At 29.3% G+C, this 14,434-nt stretch overlaps 1 protein-coding gene across 3 annotated transcripts in view; it reads right to left on the minus strand.

Annotated features, from left to right (window-relative positions):
- LOC149520245 (insulin-degrading enzyme-like 1, peroxisomal) overlaps positions 1 to 14,434 on the minus strand; it is a 37,002-nt gene that overhangs the window by 860 nt on the left and 21,708 nt on the right. For all 3 annotated transcript variants that reach the window (XM_089755927.1, XM_089755962.1, XM_089755990.1), the window contains 14 exons: positions 12,543 to 12,635; positions 9,634 to 9,719; positions 8,583 to 8,669; positions 8,207 to 8,310; positions 7,345 to 7,447; positions 7,083 to 7,178; positions 6,771 to 6,960; positions 6,557 to 6,618; positions 5,135 to 5,239; positions 3,250 to 3,451; positions 2,074 to 2,282; positions 1,787 to 1,911; positions 836 to 887; positions 545 to 631 (listed from right to left, as the gene is read on the minus strand). In XM_089755927.1, coding sequence (XP_089612053.1) covers positions 545 to 631; positions 836 to 887; positions 1,787 to 1,911; positions 2,074 to 2,282; positions 3,250 to 3,451; positions 5,135 to 5,239; positions 6,557 to 6,618; positions 6,771 to 6,960; positions 7,083 to 7,178; positions 7,345 to 7,447; positions 8,207 to 8,310; positions 8,583 to 8,669; positions 9,634 to 9,719; positions 12,543 to 12,635 — 1,601 coding nt within the window. The remainder of the gene's footprint in view (positions 1 to 544; positions 632 to 835; positions 888 to 1,786; positions 1,912 to 2,073; positions 2,283 to 3,249; positions 3,452 to 5,134; positions 5,240 to 6,556; positions 6,619 to 6,770; positions 6,961 to 7,082; positions 7,179 to 7,344; positions 7,448 to 8,206; positions 8,311 to 8,582; positions 8,670 to 9,633; positions 9,720 to 12,542; positions 12,636 to 14,434) is intronic.

Raw genomic sequence — 14,434 nt, forward strand, 5'->3', positions numbered from 1 at the left:
GTTTTCCAGTTGTTTTTTTTTTCTTTAATGAACACAAAACTGAGTGTATGACTTCTAGGAATAAACCAAAAAAAAAGTATGATTTTCCTTCATATTTATGCAAAGATTTTATATGATTTATTTTATTTTTTAAATATTAACTTAGTTTATCTCGCAATTATAAATATACCATAATTTAAAAAGAGAAACTTTAAGAAATATAATAAGAACAAATGATCAAACGTGATCTTAAAATCAAAATAAAAACACATTCATATGTAATTTGGCTTAAATTATACTTCTAATCATCAATATTCAAGTATTTTCGAAGTTATTACTTGAGAAAATTAAGTAGATGTCGACGTGACATAACACTTTTAATATATCCGAAAACAAAAGGAAAACTTTTCTTTTCTGATTAAAGATATATTATTAGCTTTAAACTTATATGATGTGGGTTAAATTGTACCTTAGACCTTTGTTATGCTGGCTAAAAACATAGCACATTAATAATATTAGTAAAAAGAGAAATAATCATAATGTGCAAATGAATTATCCATCTTACCTTAAATTCATCGTTGGACATTTCATAAATTTTATTCTCAAACATCTTGAGGAATGCCTCAACTCTCAAATCAATATCTCTTGGACTCTGTTAAAAATGCTCAAACTCTTTAAAAGATGATATGTTAGGCAATTAAGTTAATTGATCCGATATATTATTTAATGAATAAAGTTGAATTCTATAATAATTTTAAATTTCATCTACAGTGGATGAGGTAATTTTTTCAATTTTCATTGTGAACTCGAATCATTTGCATAGAAATTAGAATTGAAAAGGAAGCACATTGCGTACCTTCGTTGTCGACTGAATGAGAAATTCAAGTCCAAGAATTCCTAGATTATTGCTGATTATAATGGGAGAAAATTAGTAAAACAAAAGATTTAGTTCCTTGCTTTTCAAACTGTATACTCATAGCTAAAATAACAAAAAAACTCTAAATTTTATATTTTATGTATATAAATATTTATATTTTTATTATATTCAAATAAGGTTTTGACCTTTAATTTACATCAAAATGTATCTTTAACTTTTAATTTCTATTCAATTAAACCCTTAATTTTTTATTTATATATAAATAAACTCTTAATATAAATCAATCATTTGTTTTGAAATATGAATTTATATGGATATAAATAAAAGAATATTCATTTATTTGAGTATAATAAAAATATGTTGCTTATTTAAGAAAAGTAAAATAATTCAAGAAAATTTTTTTAGTATTTCAACTTATATTCATATATTTTTTAAATTTTATAAAATTATACACATTTTTTCTCACTTTAGGTGCAAATAATTCTATTACTTTTTATTGTACACTAACCTTTATCTTTTTAACATTTTCTTTTCGATAATAGTGACTATTGAACAACACGTAAAAAAATACTCCCTTCTTCTTAAAATGTTTGATATTTATTGATTTTCACAGAGTTTAAAAAAAAATTTTGACTTTAATGTATTTAGTATTAAATTTTATTTTTTTATAAAATTAAAATTTCATGATTTTTAATGTCAAAAAATAAAAAGAAAAACACAAAAAAATAATTTTAAATTATAAAAAAGAAAGAATTTTAGTGGTCAAAAAAAAAAAATAGAACAAAATTTTGAGACATCCTAAAAAAGAAAGATGAACAAAGAAAATTAAACAGCGGAAATATATACTTTTGATATAGTGAAACAAAAATTATCAAATCTATAGGGAGTATATAACATTCATGTATATAATAAGAAGTTTTTTTCTTATACCTTAAATGGAAGTTATTAATGTACCCAAGTTGCTCAACTGATCTAAGCTGATGATAGGCTGCTTCCTTTGCAATATGCTGAAAAAGCAGAATTTTTACGTTCAACACTAAATCATCTCGATGAACCTATAACAGTCAAATATTATTCACATTAGAATTGCATGAAAAAAAATCATAGAAAAATCTAATCTTATCTTAGATGTAAAAGCATTTCAAAAGGGGATCACCCAAAGTTGCATGACAAACTCAAACATTTTAGTTCTCAAAAAAACTCATATAATTAAGTACCTGAATATAATGGAGTAGGGCGGAATTCTCATTACTTGGATTTAGGCACTCCTCTGAGTATAAATAACTAATGCCTCTTTCAAATTTAACAACTTTATTCGTGAGATGTAAGGATGGAAACCATGGCTGGCATTTAGGGTTTGAACCCTTAAAGAATATGTCTTCAACAATTTCAATTATTGAAGTCGCTTCCTCACGTTCCATGTTTCCTAATTAAAAAAAAAAAATAATATGTAAAAAAATTTAATTAATGTGATTATATCCATTTGATCAATGTTTTTGCAACTTTTTTTTTATTTTTTATTTTTGTACTTTTTTGAAAAAAAATGCTATAAAGCAAAAAAAAAAAGGTAAAAAGTAATACCATAGTTAATTTAAAATGATTAGTTTACATAGTAGTACAATTAATCATGCATTATTTCATCTAAAAAAAAATACATATTTTCTGTTAAAATCTTCTTTTTTTTTTTTTTTTTTTTTTTTTGCTTTTGTATCCAAACAACGTTTTTTTTTTTTTTTTTTCTTTTTCAGTTACAAAAAATAAAATAATAAAATTGTCAACCTAATGAAGACTTGGTGTAGGCACATCTATCAATTAAACCAAATGTCAACCATATTTCAGCTCATGTATTAGGTAGCTAGAGTTTGATAGATAAGAGACTAGAGTTTTAGCCTTTTTTTTTTTTATGAAAGTTCAGAGATTTTATTAATTCAAACGCGTGCGTATATTTTTAGCCTTTTACTGTTACACTGCTGAGTTGTATTTTTTTTTTTTTTTTGGTATTGTTTCTGATAAAGAGGTTGCAGTAAACTTTTAGTTATGCCTTTACCTTTCTATACTGTGTTCTTGAATATATTCTAAAATATAAATAACTTCAGCCAGCCCATTATTGGTCTTGCCAAAATCTTAAAATTAAATTTCTGTGTTCTTGGAATATCTTTCAAATCCAGATTTGTGTTTCTAATTCCAATTTTTAATAAATTACTGCTTTATTTGGCTGAAAAAATAGTAAGTCATAAAGTTGTTTGTAAAATTTAATTAATTTTACACTGGTATGAATTCCTCTCTCTCTCTGTATATATATATATATATATATATTTGTTGATTTTATCTTTTTATTCCTTTTTTTTAATTTTTGTTGATGCGAAGAGAAGGAGAAGAAATATAGTACGAACCTGCTATGAAACACTCCAAAAAGGTACTTGAGAACATCATGGGAATAAATTTGACAAGGTCTTCTACTTTCAAAAGAGGTAAAACGTCAAGTTTGTCTTTCCAAGGCCATAGTATGTCCTTCAATATTAGTGAGCCGTAGTCCTTAGCCAGCTCATAGGGTTCTTGAAATCGTAAGTTGTAAACGTACTTTGTTATCATTTCCTGATGATAAAGAGCAAAAAAATGAAACTGTGACAATAAAATAAAACAAAAAAAGAAGAGAAACATAAAACAAAAGGTTATTAAATTAACACATAGAGGCAATATACTTGACTCAATTAAGATAACTCTCATATTAGATGTTTTATTAGAGAGTGAGCCAATAAGTTTCTATTTTTCTTAACTTTCCCTTCCAAGGAGGCGATAAGTATAGAATTTTTTTTATTAGAAATTGAATTTCATTGATATAAGCTAGAACCCGGGTTCATTAATATAAGCTAGAATTTGGGTTACAAAAAACATAGAAACACAAACCCAATGGAAATCCCCAACCATGCTGGCTGCAACTAATCTTCTTTTTTCCTAAGCCAATGAAGTTTCTTGAAAGTTTACAGAAACATGGAGAGAGACGTAAAAACTCTCACTTGTCCAAAATGCATACAAAACAGAGGACCCCCAACAACAAAATACTGAGTAATCCCCAATAAACCAAACTTCCTAAACTAAAAAGAATAAAAGATAATATAAGACAAAGCTGGAATCCAATCAACTGATACAACTCTAACAGATAAGCTCATATAATGAAATCAGAAAAAAAAAAAAAAAAGGCTGGTTACCACTTGATCTTGATGAAAAAAAATCAGCACTCAATGGAAAAGGATCACATCTCACCACCTTGGCAAAACCAAATCAGCTCAAGACATACCTGACTTTGCCAATCAATCTGTCAGACTAATAGCTTCTCTAATTATCAGCAAAGCCAAGCCAAAATCATGGAAATTCCATTACACCAGTTCTTTGTTAAGCTTCACTTTATAAAGCCATTAGGAGGTCCATATGATAAACAAGCCAACACCAATCCCAAAATCATGTATACACGTATTTCCTCAAGCCACATCCTCCTTTGCCAAAGAACCAACCATGCTATTAGCTTCTGAAAATGTATTCTGATATAATCAATGACCAGCCTTATCATCGACTTCCAAAATCATCCATCCCCTCCATATCATTCTTTGCCAAAGAATCAACCATGTCGTTAGCTTGTCCAAATATATTCTAATGTAAGCAATAACACCCTTCCCATTAACAACAGGTATCACCCAAAAAAAAAAAAAGCACATTTCACAACTAATGAAACCTGACAGAAGGTTTGATTAGCAAACACATACACAACACACGTCCCTGATTTATACTTGTGAACAAAACAACATGGGTACCCAGATTTCCTGCGACTTACTTCCCCCTCAAATGCTGCCTCCATGCCACCACATTCTCTCTCTCTCTCTCTCTCTCTCTCCCAAATAGATTTTGTTACAAGTATATCGACCATATTCAGAACATACACCTAGCAAATAAGAAACAAATCAAACCAACTGTAAACCTAAAACTAAAAATTCCTTGCTCCACCAAATATCAATAAAAGAAGAATACAGAGACTTCATCATGGGAAACAAATCAAACAAAACTTCCATGCAAACAAGAGGACGATTCCCAGTTAGCGACCAAGAAGTCAAAACAGATTTTCGTGAATAATCATAAAAATAATATAACAAATTGACCACCTCCATCAAGCTCATCTTGAACCCGTCCAAAATTCCACATTTTGTTTTAATTATATAGTGGTACTGATTATTGATATTTATGATGAAAAAAGGTGAGAAATCATAAGTTAATGGTATGCATTACCTTGATTATAGAGAATCTATCGGGTTTCACTCCAAAATTTGCAATCTTATCAATTACAATTTCCAGCAAATTGTTCACCTTGTCATTATAACCAAACAATGTTACCTATAGACGAAAACCATACTAAGTTAGGAACACAACTTAATTAATAAAGGATATAAGAAATGATGCAGGCTGATTCTACAATCCCTAAATGCAAAAATGCATCTAGCGAACGAGCAAGAAAATAATTTACTTTACTAATTAATTTTTAATAACAAATAGTCTTAGATCATAATTTTAAAATAAGGAAATGTTTCCTCTTTCAAGCATCCTATCCTGGTCATAGTTTTGCATATTTACGTATGAACATATAGAACATATGATATGATTATATCATATAAATATTCTATCAATTTCTTTATTTAATCTTATTAATCTTGCTTTTTCCAAACCTTGCATATATATATATATCAGCATAATGTTTTTTTTCTCAAATTATGTAATATGTGTTGGGATATAGTTCACATATGAGTAAAGAATCACACATTATTAGAAAATCTGAATGGGATGTTTTATATATGCATGAAAGACCCAAAAACCTAACTGCTTAAGTTTTTTGGTTCAAGTGATATCTAACATGTATGTATGAATTTTCTGGTGTGCTCCTATGGGCTCTAAGTGTGATTTATCTCCCCAACAAGTGGTATCAGAGTCAAGGTTACGACAAGTTCGAGTCCCAGTGGTTTATCGGAGGTTGGTCACGTCCATCAACTTAATGTGTTCGAACGTCAGTATTATAAGACTTACTTGTTCAAGGGAGCCGAGGTGAGACTTGAGTAGAACTCACAAATGAATGGGGAAGATTGTTTATACGTGAGTAAAGAATCTCAGATCATTAAAAAATTAAAAAATCTGAATTAAAAAATTAAAAAATCTGAATGAGATATCCTATATATGCATGAAGGACCCAAGAACCTAATAACCTAATAACTTAAAATTTTGGGCTCAAGTGGTATCTAATATGTATGTATGAGCTCTCTGATGTATGTCCTATATATGCATGAAGGACCCAAGAACCTAATAACTTAAGTTTTTGGACTCAAGTGGTGTCTAATATATATATATGAGCTCTCTGATGTGCTTCCATGGGTTCTAAGTGTGGTTATCTCCCCAACAATATGAACTCTTCACTTTATCTTAAAATATCTGTGTTTGACATTTTTTGAACACATCATCATTCATGTAGGTTTAACACTTTGATCCTCAAAATTAATATAAAAAATTATAAAAAAAATAGTGTATCCGTGTTTGACACCATATCATGATTTCATTTAATACTGGGTTTAAAAGATTTCATAAAAATAAATTGAGGCTCTATCAATTACCAGCAGCCACTCCCATGTATATTGATGACAAATAAAAAATGAGAGGAGCATATACCTCAAAACCTCTATCTGTGCACCATATATCACAATGAAGGCCAGCAACTTGGGCGTAGTAAGCTGAAGGATGGAAGATAAAACACGGCTTTTGTCAAGAAGGTGGGCAGCGGAGCTTTTGAGTTTTGAGTAAAGAGCAAGAAAGAAAAAGGAGGAACGGAGCAAAAAATTAATTGCGATTAACAAAGAATTGACTGCTAAGACAATTAATTTACCGTGTTCATTCAAGTAATCCCTCAACAACCGTACAAAAATGTCTGCAAGAACTTCAGCTTCAGGAGAGATTCTAGCATGGGGACAGTTGAATTCTATTTTAACAAATGCCTTAGGTAAGGAGAACATTGTATCAGGCTTGTACCACAGTTTTGAATAGGATGACTTTCTTAACAAAACTGGAAACTTGACCTGCTTGATCAAATCCAAAGCTTAACTCATTATAACAAAGTAACTAATAATTAGAGTTGGAACTTGGGATTGATCGATAAAGACAATCACAACAAACTTGATTGAAAGATTCATCAACTTACCTTTTCTCGCACATCCTTAAGAGACAAATTTTTAGGTATGAACATATTAGCTGCTGGTAGCTGCAAATTATCAATTGGAGCTGATGACATCCATTTCTGCAATCAAAGTAAAAGTTCCATCAAGTACCTTTTTTCTCTTGCTGAAATCAAATTAGTTGCCACTTACCATAGCCTTATAAACTAGGGACTAGAGAGTATAGCAAACAAATGGACTTCTATAAAATTGTTAAATAACAGTACAATGGGAAAGATCAACAGTAACCTCAATCGTCGAAGTTGTGATCCTCTCAACAGAATAAGCAGTACCATACCACGGCTCAACCTTATCCGTCTCCCCTTCAAATTTCTTTGACTCCCAAAAGATTCTGTTAAAATAAAAGGGCACTTACTAGAGAAAAAAGACTTAACATATTTATATCTAAGATCTGTTCTTCGAATGAAGAAAAAAAATAAGGAAAGGAAAACGAAAAAAAATAGCAGAAAGAATGGTTTTTTCTTCTAAATTGTTTGGTACGAAGTAAAATAATAATAATAATAATAATAAATGCTAATTGAATCATAAATTAATCAAATTACTATTTATACAAAGTGATTTATACTTTATAACAAAGTTAGGGGTTGACAGATTTCTCAAGTTAAATTTAAATAATAAATTAGTAAAATATTAATTAGGGCGACGAACAAGTGGGTTTAAGTTTGGTTATTTTGAATTTGAATTTTTTCTGTTTTGAGCAATTTCAAATTCAAATTTTTTTTGGATTTGAGTTTGCTCAGATTCAAATTATATTCAAGTTTGGCTTAGTTCTTGCTATTTTATATTTTATGTAAAATATAATCATTTTAGTATGTTTTTCAATTTCACATTGGGTTTGATAAAGGAATTTTTTTTTGTTTCAGTACATTTTAGGTTCAAACAATTTTAGATTCCATAAATTATTTTGGATTCAAACCATCCTAGATTCAAGTTTTCTTGAGTTTGATCTTTACCTTTTTTGGTAAATCGGTAATTTGGCCAGTTCAAATTCAAGTTTTTTTTTTTTTTTTTTTTTTGCAGGCTTTAGGTTTAAGTTCATATTGTAACTTTTGATTAATTAAAACTTAAAAACTTATATTCAAAAGCATACCGAACATTCTCTGGTGAGAACTCTCTTAGAATCTTTTGCACAAGGTTAGCATTGAAATTTGAAGGCAATGATGAGCCAACCAACCAATCTTTGGGAGGATATTCCTGAGAATAGTATTTCAAAGGAATCAAACTAACTTGTCATAAAAAATAAAAATAAAAAAGCTAGTAGAGTTTACAACACAAGATCCTCAATACTATAGCTCTATGCTTATTAGAACCAATCACTTTAGATTCTCCAGAAATATTCTACAACAAACACTACCTAAGGACCCTAGCGTAGATTGAAGTACAGAAGTTTTAGGAGAAAATTGTATCATCATGCTTTACAGTAAAAACAATTACTATAAAATAAGGGAATATATAAAAGGAATTACCTGCATTCTTGACGCGATTTCCGTAACATAATCAATAGGTCGGATTTTGTCTTGATAGTGAAAGTTTATCTCACAAATAGTTGAAAACTTCATACAAAAATAAAAATGTCTTATACAACTCTTCGATTATAGAACTAGCAAGATAAAGTTCTTCCAACATCGCCAGCTTCATTGTTGTTCAAATTCAAGCATAGCTAGTTATGAGGACAGAATTAATAAACATTAAATTAAGCTTTAGGTCGAATTCTCAATATTGAAATCCGTCTATTTTTCTAACAAATGCATGAAGCGCCTAGCTCAAAGTTGATCATAACATCTCACATTGCAAAAAAGTATTTTTGAAACAATTACAATGCATACTTTTTTTTTGGTTAAAAATATTGTTCAACAGTTATTATAAGAACAATTTGAATGCATACTTTTCTTATTAAAGCTTTTTAATAAGAAAAAATTTTGAGTACTTTAATACATGTTATACTAAAATTTTAAAATTTACATAATATATTGAGATTTAGTGGATTTTAATGTCAAAAAGTAAAAAAAAAAAAAAAAGAAAAAATTAATATAAGTGCTAAGTATGAAATTAAAAGAAAAAATTTAGGGTGAATTTTTTTCAATAGAAAAGGAAACTCATTCACAATAATATATCTGGATAAGATTACAAAATTCGATGTTGAGAAGCATTAAATGATGGAATTTAAGTACATAATTCACCTAATGCTTTTCTGCTTGTGATCTAATCATATATGGTGAAACTTAAACATAAGATTTCAATGTAAATATCATATTTGTAATTAATTCTTTCATGAGAGACTTTATCCATTAGCATACGTACAAACCAGCGTGATTTTATTTTTTTGTTGGAAGGCAACTTAAACAAATATCCAACAGCGAATAGCAAGAATTCAAGGCATATCACAACAATAAGAAAAGTGAAAACCATGATGGATAGCTAGATCATCATTAAAATTGTCAATACTATAACTTAATTCAGCCTATTTACAGCTATAATTTATTTCTACGTTCTTAGTGCTCATACATAGTAACATACCTCCTCAAATTCCCTTTTGCAAATACCAGACTCCCTCAAAAATTTGATGTATTTAAAGAGCAACCCTATAATCTCCTGCATATGCTCTGAAAATTCAATCAGGGAAAGCTATATCAGTGATGAAACCAAAGAAATCTATGTTAAAAGACATATATAATGGATTCTTACATTAACCATGTAATATAAAATAATATAATATGATATGATATGATATGATATTATCTTGTTTCTAAGGAATGATCTCTTCTTATTTTCCTTAAAACCTCCTTTCAAACCTTGCACCTTCCACCTGTTTGATTTTTTTCCCCAAAAAATAGCCTTTTGTCTTCTTTGCCTGCAACATCCTCACTGTTAGTGTGATATTATTTCACATTAAATAAATATCTAATTTTTTATAATTTTATATTCAAGTTGAGCCCCTCCACTCACAACCAATTAGTTTTAAGTCAGACGCTTAACATGGTATTAGAGCCATAATTTCCTTCTATTGCCCTTTTCTAATCCATCACGTGATAAGCTTCTTCGATCTCCCTCTACACATGATAGGGGCCTGTTAGTGTGGTATTATCCCACGTTAAATAAATTTTTAATTTCTTATAATCTTATATTAAAGTTGGATCCCTTCACTTATAACCAATTAGTTTTAAGTTGAATGCTTAATACTTACATCTGCAAACCCATATCTTTTCACTTTACAGTCCCTAACTGCTTAACAATATCCATCCTTCAGAACCTAGCACCCTCCTCTTGCTTTATAAAATTCTCCAAAGAATCGCATTTTGTCTTTATTACTTGCTATAGCCTCACACTTGTGTGCCTCTTCCCTTTCAATTTCCAGTCTTTACCTACTTGACCATTATTCAGCATTATACCACTTTTGATGTTGAGAGCTGAGTATAAGAAGGCTGATTTTGGTCTGACTTTGTCCAATCAAGATATGTGTTAACTTGGAGATGCTATCTAAGAAGGAAACATGGATAATTTTGGGTAACAATTTGTAAGCCAGAGAGAGCAGTAACATCAACAATCCAATGCAAATTGCTATGGTAAAGGTATACTAGCACCTTTTCATTTTACAATTCTAACACTTTCATTTCACAAAACTTTCCTGATTCTTGGTTCACTACTTATTTTTTAGAAATTGTTCAAGTGGTATGGTGACATTGGCAATGTCTACATTCCTAATAAAAGAAATATTCGAGGGCAAAGATATGGGTTTGTCAATTTTAAGAAGTGAAGGATGTTGAGCAGTTACTTATAGTGTTGAATGGTATATAGATTGATAATTTTAAACTTGGATTTTTCAAAGCAAAAGGAATATCTGGTGGCTCAAAACTAGTTCAACATGCAAGGACTTCCAAGATTAAAGAACATAGAAGGTCTAAAGCTCCTTTCAACAATTGCAAATCTTAAGCAAAGGTAATTAAAGGTATTTGGCAAGAAAATGTAATAGATTTTAACTACCATAAAGAGAGCTTATCGAAACCTAGAATACAAAAATTAGATGATTCTTGCATGATTGTGGGGGATAAAGTTAACAAGAGCGTGTTTTCTATTTCTTATAGAGCTACACATAATCATATACAAGTTTTTTTATACAAGTGGTCTTTAGTTATCAAAATCAATCTAAAAAAGATGCTAAAAGCCTATGGCTTAGAGAATTCAATGGTGAGCATGCAGAACAGTGAAAAGGAGCTGGCATATGAGAATCACTCAATATAGTTGGCTAGCCATGACTAGGCTAAGGAGTTAGAGGATAAACCAATACAAGCTTGTCTTTCGATGGTGATAAAGCATTTTTTAAGTGAGGCGAGGTCTTCAGATATTCTTAATACTGATTCAATGAAAGTAAATAATTAGAGCCTTGATCTTATGGGGAATAATGGAGGATTTATCTGCTGTAAATATACTAAAAGTAGCTATGATGATTGTGATGTGGTTCCAAATTCTTGTGAATTAGTGGGAGAGTCGAACAATATTAGTGGTTGTCTAAAAATAGTCGAATTTGGTAATGGTGAGGTGGTAATCAAGGACAAACAATTAGTAGAAGATTGGTTGAGCTCAAATTCCATGAATTTAGGTGAGGGAGTAGAAAAGGAGAAAAATGAGATATCAATCCAAAATGTTGAGGGTGATTTCAAAAAGGAACATGAAGAGTATAGTGTTGATGGTGATAATATTGTAGACCATGTTGAACACTCAAGTAGGAAGAAACTTAATGTCACAAAATCAAGAAAGAGAAATGAAAAAAAACTACAAATGAAGTAGGAAGAAAATTTCAAAGATCCCCTTACGCATTCATGGCCCCCTAATGATTCATGAAGAAGATAATAATATTAGATAGGTATATTCTTCACTCAGAGATGAGGCTGTCAAAACTTGAGAGATTAACAAACGTTTCAGGCTTTCATTTCACGGAGATGAAGAAATTATTTTTTGAAAAGCTAATGGAACAGAATGACCTAGATGATGATACAAGCAGTTAGTGTTCGATTGATGCCTCATGCTAGGTTTGTCTTTTATGATGGTGTGGTTGATCCTTTCATTGGTTGGCTGCTACTTGCTTTCTATCTATTCAATATTTAGTATCTCATATTCTACTCCAATACTCAAGTGTGGTGGGCTTCTCATAATTGGTTTTAGTTAGGATTTCGTGTTTACGTATCTTAATCGTTTTTAGTCTTCCTTGAAAGCTAGGTGGGTGTTTCTTTTTTGCTTTAATTTTAGGTGATCTTTATTACTTAAATTCATTTGCATTGGCACTTGGGTTTTTGTCTTTACTAGTCTTGATTAGCTTTGTAACCTTGTGGTTTTTAAACAAATTTTGGCTTAACAAAAAAATATATAATATGATATAATATAATATGACCAGGGTCCTTAGCACAAATCAAATAAACATATATACTAACCATGACCCTCTTCAGTAAGATCAACTGTTACTGTAAAGGAAGAGAACTCTAATGTGATCTCATCTTCAACAGCAGACAATCCCGTAGCCCATCCTGTGAAATTTTTGTACATACACATAATTTAGTGACATGTTTATTCAACGATTTCATTAATAAGATAATTTTATTTCGAAGTTTTTTGTTATACCAAATATATAAAGAGACTTTATCAACTATAAGAATTGACACCTTTTTTAGGGCTTTCTATTCATAGAATAAAAAAAATGATAGAAACTATTAAAGAACATTTGGTTCAAGGAATCTAGTATTTTGGAAGGGAATGTAATTCTCCTTTAAATATTTTATTTGACTGATTCCAGAAGACATTACATTTATGTGTTTGGAGTTGCTATTAGACCTACTTATGGGTCGAGTTGCTTGCCCAAACCTGAAAGTTTGTTTGAAATTTTAATGAGTTTGAACATGAATATTAAACCTGTTAAAAGGATTTGGACAAATAAATGAAACCCGATCAAAAAAATAAGGCCAGGGTTAGATTTCACTATTTAAGGCATAAGCCCGACATAGCCCAACCTGAAAATTAAAAAAATACTTTTATTATGATGAGATAAGGTCTATTTGTTTTATTTTTTATAATGGACAAGTCCCATTTGCTTTATTACTTTTAATAGGATAAAGCATAATTTTTTCTTCATACAAAACATTAAAACAATGATTCAATTTTAAATTACATTCAACAAAATTAAATTGGATCCAAATCCAAATTACTCATAAGTTCAATTAAAATTAATTAAATTAGTTAAATTAATAACTTACAAAAAATGAAAAAAAATTTATTTTTCTTAATTTTAAATATTAGTACTTTGAACAGATTTTGACTTTATTATTACATTTAAGAACGGGCTTGAACAAATTGTGCTTCCTTAAAATGCTAAAATATCATGCTAAGTCCGGCTCGACTCATGAACAATCCTAGCTGCTATGTTTTAGTAAGTGAATGTAAAATTATCTAATCACATTTTTTACTATATTGTCTTTAGTTATAATATTAGTAGAAGTTTGTATATGTATTTTCTTAAGCTACATAGAGCATAATTACTATTCTAACTTTAATTATTCTTACGTACAGTAAATATAAGAATCGAAATTTGCCGTAATATCAACGTAGGGTTGAAAGGTGTGGTAAATTATTTTTGGTTTTATTGCACATATAATATGTAAATTATTTATTTATTTAACATAAAAATTATGAAAATATATTATAATTATTTTCATATCATATTTTTATAATTGATTGTTTTTCATCTAAAAACGTGATTTATGTGCAAATAGTAAAATTTTGAAAAATAATTATTTTCATAATAAATTATTTTTTTATTTCAAAAATGTATTTTATGTTGATTCTACTCAAGCCCTGTGAGTAACATTTTTTTGTCTTTGTCTCAAAATATATTTTTTATACAAATTACATTTTTAAGATAAAAAACGTAGTTTAGTTGAAACTATAAAATTTTTAAAATAAATTTTCTCATAATATCTTTTCACTATCAAAAAGTCTTTGTCGAAATTATAAAACTTGTGTATAGGATTGGATCTCGATTAATCATTTAATTTCTTTGATATTGAAAAGTAAAATAAATCTTAAAAACCATTTCTTTCGAGCAAAATATGGACAAAATTTAGATTCCAAAAGAAATGCTAAAAAACTTCAGTAAGATGAGAGTTTCAGATTCTCCTATTCTTCCCTCTTTGATATTGTTGGGAATTCAACAATTCTGCACTCCATGAACAACACCCTAAACCAAAGGAATTGGATTATGAGAAGTAAAATTGTAGAAGAGAAAATTAGATTTTGCTAACCGAACACCCTTAAGATGATATTTTAGGTATTA

The sequence above is a fragment of the Durio zibethinus genome, chromosome 1 (genome assembly GCF_047325235.1).
Source record: "Durio zibethinus cultivar Kanyao isolate XHJ-2024 chromosome 1, ASM4732523v1, whole genome shotgun sequence".
NCBI lineage: Eukaryota > Viridiplantae > Streptophyta > Magnoliopsida > Malvales > Malvaceae > Durio > Durio zibethinus.